Genomic DNA, 8,221 nt, shown 5'->3' with positions numbered 1-8,221 from the left:
ACTCCATCCGTTTATTAAACCATTGGTTTTAAAACCGATACATTTATGATATCATATCCAATAACAGAGGATGTAGTGGCCTATTAGGAGTCATCTTCGTTTTCTCAAACAGCCAGTGCATATGAGGGTCTACTAGATGACTATAGAGCTTATTCTTCAGACCTCAGTCCTGTTTTATGTGCTCTGGGGGTGTCATTTCTGTACATTCATGGCAAAGTGATTCTACTCACTTATGTAACAGAGTGGGACTATGTATTGGCCTTGCCCTTTTATATGAAAGAACATCCATCACATTAAATTAATGGAAACATCCATGTGTAGCTTCCATTCAGATCATTCAGACACCCACACAGAGAAGGTGAATTGATGATACCCTACTTTGGCAGAGAAATCCGAGGTTGAAGAAGCACAAAAGCTTCTGTCAGCCACAAGTGAGTGGGAGGGGCTTTACGGCACACGCCGAGCTGTAACGCCTTGCATCCACTGCGCATGTCAGTAATTCCGTCTGTGTTTTGAGTTTATGTATGTGTGTCTGCTTCCCCACACGAGTTTACTGCAATTCCGAATTCTCACAACCACCGCCAGAATGGCAGCTGCACCCCCGAACCAAGACGACTCTAGCCGGGGTAGTAGCGGTAGCAGCACGCCCAGCGTCCTTGTCGGGGACGGGGACACGGAAGAGGCCGAGGATTTCACCTCCCCTTCCCACTGCACAGAGCTGTCTCGGCGGCAGAACGAACAGAGGAAGCAGGGATTGTTCTGCGACGTGACGCTGGCCTTCAGCAGTGGGGCGGCAACCGGGAATGTTCAGAGCTGTGAGTTTTCCGCTCACCGTTCTGTACTGGCCGCGGCTACGGACTATTTCACGCCGTTGCTGGGAGGGCAGTTCTCCGAGTCGCTATCGGGTCGGGTTGAGTTGAAGGAATGGAGCGCTGAATTGGGACCAGACCCGGAGACGGTGGAGAGTGTCATTCAGTACATGTACATCGGAGAAATACGTGTGAGCACCTGCAATGTGCATGAAGTGTTAGAGCTTGCTGACAGGTTTGTTTACAATTTACATTAGTGTTCCTTTTAATGTGCATAATCCATTTAATCCCCACATGCTAGTACTTGATTATTTGTATGTAGTTCAGTGACATAATAATGTTGTTTTGGCTTACTGGAGGTGTCACTGAAGCAGCATATTGGTTAGGGTTTAGGGTCGGGACGTCCCATGGGTCCCAGATAGCACTGACCCTCTAGTAACCTGTCAACCCTGAATTTGAGTGTGGTGAGTTCATGGGTGTCATAAATGGCCTTGCCAATGTTTGTTTCTCATGTTCTGTTATTGATTGTGTGTTTTGGCTGCAGGTTCCTGCTGCTACATCTGAAGGAGTTCTGTGGGGAGTTCTTGAAGAAGAAGCTGAGCCTGGCCAACTGTGTGGCGGTGCACAGCCTGGCCCACATGTACACCCTGGACCAGCTGGCTCTGCGTGCCGCAGACATGATCCGACGCAATTTCCACAAGGTCATCCAGGATGAGGAGTTCTACACCCTGCCCTTCCACCTGGTGAGGGACTGGCTGTCTGACGCAGAGATCACCGTGGACGCGGAAGAGGTGCTGTTTGAGGCTGTGGTGAAGTGGGTCCAGAGGAACACAGAACAGCGGGGGAGGTACTTTGAGGAGTTGTTCCGTCTCCTCCGGCTACCCCAGATTAAGCCCACCTGTCTGACGCGCGTGGTGAAGAACGAGGCACTGGTGGCGGCCAATCAGGCCTGTCTCCGCCTGGTGTCCGATGCCGTGGAGGGCCACGCCATCCGCTGTGAGAACCTCAAGTCAGCTGACCTGGAGTTCTGGTCGTCCTACATGGCCTCCTTCCAGCCGCGCTTCGGCCAGAACATGGACGTGATCATGGTGGTGGGCGGGGTGTCGGAGGGGGGTGACTACCTGAGTGAATGTGTGGGTTACTTCATCTACGAGGACCGCTGGGTTAACCTGCCCCACATCCACAACCACCTGGATGGCCACGCCATCGCCACCACAGAGTCCCACATCTACGTAGCGGGATCCATGGAACCGGGCTTCGCCAAGACCGTGGAGCGCTATAACCCCAACCGCAACACCTGGGAACAGGTGAGCAACCTGACCACACGTAAACACTCATTTGGTCTCACCTGTATCAAAGACATCCTGTATAGCATCGGTGGCCACGGCAACTTCAGCCCCGGCTTCAAGGACGTGAGTGTGTACGAGCCTGAGCCGGACAAGTGGCACAACCTGGAGTCGGCGCCCAAGATCCTGCGGGACGTGAAGGCGGTGAGCGTGGAGGACCGCTACGTATACGTGACGGCACGCACGCCGGTGGACACGGACAACGAGGACGGGCTGAAGACGGTCACCACGCGTTACGACACAGAGAGCCGCCAGTGGCAGGACGTGGACTCCCTGCCACTCATAGACAACTACTGTGTGTTCCAGATGGCCGTAGCCTCCACCAACTTCTACCACACAGCCTCCTGCTGCCCTAAGAGCTACACGGTGCGGGATGAGGCCGCCAAGCAGAAGATCAGCGCCCACATATCAGACGAGATCCTGGAGAGCTTGCCGCCCGAGGTCACCAGCGTCGAGGGCGCCGCCATCTGCCACTTCGACGAGGACGTCTTTGTGATCGGCGGCTGGAAGAACAGCGACGACGTGGACAAGCAGTACCGCAAAGAGGCCTACCGCTACTCTGCCGAAAGGAAGCGCTGGATGTTGCTGCCGCCCATGCCCCAGCCACGCTGCCGCGCCACCGCCTGCCACGTACGCATCCCCTACCGCTTCCTGTACGGCTGCCAGCGCTACCCCATGCCCCAGAACCTGGCCCGCCAACGGGACCGTATGCAGCAGATGCAGCAGCTACACCGGCGCACCCTCACCCTGCGCAGGCAGCTGCAGTCTCAGATCGAGTGCTGAGCTATTGCAACCCCTGTCTGTCCATCACATCCACCCCAGAGGAGGAGCAGCCCAGTCCAGCTCCAAACCCCAAACATCCCCTGGCAGCCATCGTCATCAACCCCCACCCATAACCTGCTGGAGCAGTGGCCTCCTATGTTGCTCTCATGTTGGTTATTTTCCAAGAGAACTCTGTGCCAGATCATCAGGTTGAGACTATGGTGTTGGTTGAGACTATGGTGTTGGTTGAGACTGTGGTGTTGGTTGAGACTGTGGTGTTCAAGGCTGGGAGATGTGGGAGTGATGTGACTCTGTGCTGGCCAGGTGTTTGTCTATGTGGGGAGGACAGGCTGAATGTTACAAATGTGAATAGAGTGTTGTACAGTGACCAACATCGGACTACACTACGTATGTACGTCAGGCACAGGTGATGTTTGTCTTTTTATACATACATATAGTATATAGTTGTATATGTATACTTTTATTATATATAAATATTTTCTGTCCCCCTTTTATGCCTATATGATGTAGACAATGTGACCCTTCAGTACGGCAGAATCTACATTCCTCCAATCCAGTGTGCTTAGTGAAGTCAGTCGCTCTCTATGACATTCCATCAGGACACTGACAGTCTCTCCATGCAAATATCACACACATACATACATACATACATACATACATACACTCTGTCCAGCTGTAGGGTCGGGACAATACCAGTATTGCGATACTCGTTAGTGTCGTGGCAAGTGAACGTAACACGAAGCAGATCTAACTTCGTTAGGAAAACAAACATTTCATGTCATCCAGAGTCACATTTATTTTTCCAAGCTATAGCACACAATATGTTACATACAGCAGGTTATTAACTTGGTAACATTCCATTGATCATTTGAAATTCCATCAACCATTCCGTTTAATTATTCTTCAGTCTTCTGCTCGTCACATTCCTGTTGGTAGGAACATTGTGTAGAAGGACCTAGGTGGGAGTTTATGAATGTTTCTCTTCTTATTTTGTCTGCATTGGTTTTATTGAGTTTAATTGCTGGAGGGTGTAGTTCCAATGGGGGACTTGATAATGTGTGTGTCTGCGTACGGTAAAGAATGCTTGGAAAAGCTGGTGAAAAGCATGCCTAGTAGTGCACTTATCTACCCCTTAATCAGTTTGTAATATTTAAGTCCGAGTGGGTTTACCTGTCATATTTGTCTTCAGATATGGCCGATTTGCATTTTTTTCCTTTTAATTTATCATTTAATCCAACACCAGCCGATAATCTATTCAGTTCCCATGTGAGAAAATATGTACACTACAGTGATTTGCATAGTAATCCAAAATGAATGTGATGTGAAGTGTGAGTGAGCCCTGTTGCTGTACCTCAGGCTTATTCAGGGGTTCATCTGAGAGATCCTGCCACCTTGTTGTATGTTCTCCTCACCCTCCAAAGACAGTCAGATGAGATGTATAGACCAGTGGTTCCCAACCAGGGGTACTAAGACCCCTGGGGGTACTTGGCCTATCCACAGGGGGTACTTGAAAAGACTGAGTCCATAGGGTTAGTGGTAAAATGCACATGGGGGGGGGGGGGTACTTCAGGGGTATTCCGGGCAGAGCAAAATTCAGTTGGTGGTACGGTAACCAAAAAAGGTTGTGAACCACTGGTATAGACTAGAGGGTATCCTTATGTTACTGAGCAGAATGACCATATCAAGGTGTATGTGTTGCCATTGAGTTCAAGAGTTCATTGATTGTTATAAGCACTATCCCTGAAGCTAATTTATAACGTAAAGCACTATAATTTTGAGAATGCAATGAAAGTGTATTTCCTTAGTTTTGTTTGTTCCTCTTGCATAGCATTTGAAATAATATTATTGACATAAGTAGGCAATATATATTTTGCTTTGCATGTGGCAGTCTGGCATTGTGTCAATATATTGGATGTAAAAAAAAATATATGCTGATGTCATCACTTGCAATTAAAATGTCAATTTTTTTTTATACAACCTTGGTTTCCCATCTATCTTGTGTAAGGGGTTATCTAAATTCTGAATGTCATTTTGGTCAATATTATTGGGCAGTTTTCAAGACTAGCTCTATATACATCTGTCTTTTCCTTGGGTGGAATTTTCTCCTCCAACGTGACAACCTCCCTTTAAAAAAAAAAAAGTATTTAACAAAGAATAGAGAATGATAGAGAAAGCATCCCAATATAGCTCCTATTATGGCATCTGTGAGAGCATGGGCAGTGTCATTGAGGCAATCTCCATTTTTAAGTAGTCCATTTTCTTCTTCACAATTGGTTGATCCCTCCTGATGACCATGAGGGATCAGCCAATAATGTTGGAAGTCCCACCCAGTTGACAACATTAAAATGTTGGAAGCCCTCGATGGGCTGCCAATTCTAAAACAGCCTTTTGGCCACTAGAGGCCTCTATCATTCTCTATGAAACTAAGCTACATACATACACACGGACATTAAACAGTGCTATGTACTATGCACAGAGTCATTGGGCATGAGCCAAGCACAGTAACAAATTCAGTACAGTCAATCTTCCCTTCTAGTAACACAGTAGGAAAAGAATAGTACAATCACCCTTGCAGATGCAATAATAAATATAGACATTTATATATGCATATGGGATTTCCTCTGGGACATGCAGTAGTGGATTTATTTGCGCATGATAAATGCCAGTGGTAAGTGGGATACGGTGGGCAGGAAAGGGTAAGGATGGGGGATGGGGGTGAGGGGGCGTCACACAGACAGGATGCTGTTGGAAGCGGAGAGCTTCAGCTCTTCCCGGGGGGACTGGAGGGAGTCCCGGGGGGCTGCGTACTGGGCCACGTTGGGCAGCCCGTGCACCACGCAGCAGCTGAGGGCACTGCGGAAGATGCCCATGTCGTGGGCGTCGTACCACTCCTCTGTTTTCTCGTCATAGCACTCCACGTTGAAGGTAGTGGTGAAGCCGTTGAAGCCCCCCACCACGAACAGGAGGTCGTCCACCACCTCGATGCCAAAGTTGCTGCGCGGGTTGAACATGGTGGGCACCGTGCGCCATGTGTTGGTCAGCGGGTTGTAGGCCTCAGCGTTACGCAGGCGGTTAGCCCCATCGAAGCCGCCCACCTGGGAGAGGACAGCGGAAACTTGAGTCAAATATTTCTTAACTTTCAGCTCTAACTGAATAAGGCGCTGAAATGCATGTGAATGTTCTGCTCACCGCATAGACCTGCTCCGCATAGGCGATGACCCCCACACCACTGCGCCTGCTTCTCATGGGGGCGGTCAGAGTCCACTGGTTGGTCTGGGGGCTGTAGCTCTCTGCTGTGAACAAGCACTCATTCCCATTGAAGCCACCGCAGATGTACACCTAGAGAAAAGATCATGCCAACATTTTATTATCAAAAGCCATTATCCATCATGAAGTTCTCTCCCAGGCCCCTTTGTTCCGCTCACCTTGCCATGTAGTGTGGTAGCACTGGCATCACTCCTCTGCTCATGCATGGGTGCAATCAGGGTCCACTGGTTAGTCTCAGGCTCATAGCACTCAGCGGTGTTCAGTCGTACGTATCCATCAAAGCCACCCATGGCATAGATACAGCCATCCAGCACCGCCACACTGACGTAGCAGCGCCGCGAGTGCATGGGGGCCACCTGGTGCCAGGTCCGTGTGACGGGGTTGAACTTACGTACACTGTTAAAGTAGTCAACGCTGTCAAAGCCACCCACACAGTAGACAAAGCCATTGAGGTAAGCAGCTCCATGGTAGGCTCGAGGGCTCTCCTCCTCCCGGGTCACATTCACCCACCGGTCAGCCCGCGCATCATACGCCTCAATGCCATTGGTGGGGCTGCCACCACTCCAGCCACCGATGGCCAATAGGATGGCATAAGGCAGGCGTGGGCGGGTCAGAGGGTTGCGGAAGTCAGTGTTGGAGGGCCCGTTCATGTTCAGGTCGTACATGGCCTTCAGGGCACTGATGATGATAGGCTTGCAGTCATCATTGTCCTTCACCAGGGTATTGTTCTTCACGTTGTTCATGAAGTAGTCGGCTGTCATCAAGGCCATGCGGACCTAAGCACACAGACACAGACAGACAGACGTGTGGTTAGCAGTTGACTAGCAAGACACCCAAACTTACAAAAGTTATCCAACAGTAAGACATTGACACTATTGTTCACCTCTCACCTTGGGGAGCAGCACAGAGACGTGGGCCTTGCGGTCCTGAGGCGAGTGGTTGATCCAACGTAGGACCGCCTCAAACACAACATCCTCCTGCTTCACATTCAGGTTGTCCTTCTCGATGATGTCACAGAGCTGTGCCAGAGAGAGCTCCATGAACTCCTCCGAGAAACGCACCATCTCAAAGTGGTGCAGGATGAAGAGGTAGGCCCGGCGGCGCAGATCAGGGCAGGAGTAGAAGTCCGCAAACTTGCAGATGCCGATGCAGTTCTGCAGACAGAGCTGGGCCTCCAGATAGTCGCAGCAGGCTCTCACGATCCCCAGGATGCAGAACTGGTCTGCAGCCGCCAGGAGCGGTTCTACATTCTCTGCAGTCACAGGCACGGAACGTGTGTAGGCATACTCGATGATCAGGCGCATCATGTCTGGGTTCACACCAGGAATGCTGTAGACCCGCTTCTCGACGTTGTTCCAGCCGCTTGTGAAGAGAGCACTGTGGGTCAAGGGTCAGGGGTTATAATAATACAGGGAGATAGAAACATCATCAAAGACTCAATATTCTTCTCACGACAGGATTGCAATTGAACAAAGTTCCTCAGGACTCCCCAAAAGTAACTAATAATTACAGAGTTGGACCAAGGCAGAGATACCATAAATCAACAATGTTCTCGCATTCTCATTCAAAGTCAAGTGATGCCAGAATGGGAATGTCGTCTGGCCAGCACATCCCAAACCAATCTATCCCAACCAGGGAAAGCTACTCACCGGAAGTATGAGCTGCATCCACAAAGGATGTTCTTGTGGGCATTGAACTCGATGCCATTGACTTTGATGACCACATCACAGAGTTTTCCCTCCAGACGTAACTCGTTAAAGATTGTACAGGTCATAGCACTCATTTTCCTCTCCATGTTGCATCTTTGAAGTTTGGTGGAGGTGGCCGTCTCTTCCAGTTCATTCATTCCTTGCGTAATAAATCTATTATAAACTATATTTAATGGGGTTTTGCTAGCTCTTCAGCTTAGACATTTAGCTGGTTTACTACAGCAGCTGTGTTCATCTAAGGATTGTGAATTGTGAATATTCCACTTATATTATGTTCCAAAATTGTTCATTATTACATCACAGCGAT

The 8,221-nt window shown here is 49.5% G+C and overlaps 2 protein-coding genes across 2 annotated transcripts; one reads left to right on the top strand and one right to left on the bottom strand.

Moving 5' to 3' along the window:
• Positions 1-522: 522 nt before the first annotated feature.
• Positions 523-4,910, top strand: LOC120035720 (kelch-like protein 11). Its single transcript, XM_038982290.1, has 2 exons — positions 523-1,044; positions 1,354-4,910. Exons 1-2 carry the CDS (start codon positions 587-589, stop codon positions 2,936-2,938), a joined length of 2,043 nt encoding a protein of 680 aa, XP_038838218.1. The 5' UTR covers positions 523-586; the 3' UTR covers positions 2,939-4,910.
• Positions 4,911-5,664: 754 nt separating this feature from the next.
• Positions 5,665-8,039, bottom strand: LOC120044531 (kelch-like protein 10). Its single transcript, XM_038989188.1, has 5 exons — positions 7,855-8,039; positions 7,096-7,582; positions 6,364-6,981; positions 6,128-6,277; positions 5,665-6,033 (listed from the first exon to the last, which is right to left on the bottom strand). Exons 1-5 carry the CDS (start codon positions 7,998-8,000, stop codon positions 5,665-5,667), a joined length of 1,770 nt encoding a protein of 589 aa, XP_038845116.1. The 5' UTR covers positions 8,001-8,039.
• Positions 8,040-8,221: the final 182 nt, after the last annotated feature.

Source organism: Salvelinus namaycush, chromosome 3 (genome assembly GCF_016432855.1).
Source record: "Salvelinus namaycush isolate Seneca chromosome 3, SaNama_1.0, whole genome shotgun sequence".
In the NCBI taxonomy this organism is placed as follows: domain Eukaryota; kingdom Metazoa; phylum Chordata; class Actinopteri; order Salmoniformes; family Salmonidae; genus Salvelinus; species Salvelinus namaycush.
This window is presented reverse-complemented; position numbering and strand designations above follow the sequence as displayed.

Coding starts and splice junctions, on each gene's coding strand:
- LOC120035720 (XM_038982290.1), top strand. CDS start 587: ATGGCAGCTGCACCCCCGAACCAAGACGACTCTAGCCGGGGTAGTAGC. Junction 1,045..1,353: donor GTGTTAGAGCTTGCTGACAG/GTTTGTTTACAA, acceptor TTTTGGCTGCAG/GTTCCTGCTGCTACATCTGA.
- LOC120044531 (XM_038989188.1), bottom strand. CDS start 8,000: ATGGAGAGGAAAATGAGTGCTATGACCTGTACAATCTTTAACGAGTTA. Junction 6,278..6,363: donor CTACCACACTACATGGCAAG/GTGAGCGGAACA, acceptor TCTTTTCTCTAG/GTGTACATCTGCGGTGGCTT. Junction 6,034..6,127: donor ATGCGGAGCAGGTCTATGCG/GTGAGCAGAACA, acceptor GTCCTCTCCCAG/GTGGGCGGCTTCGATGGGGC.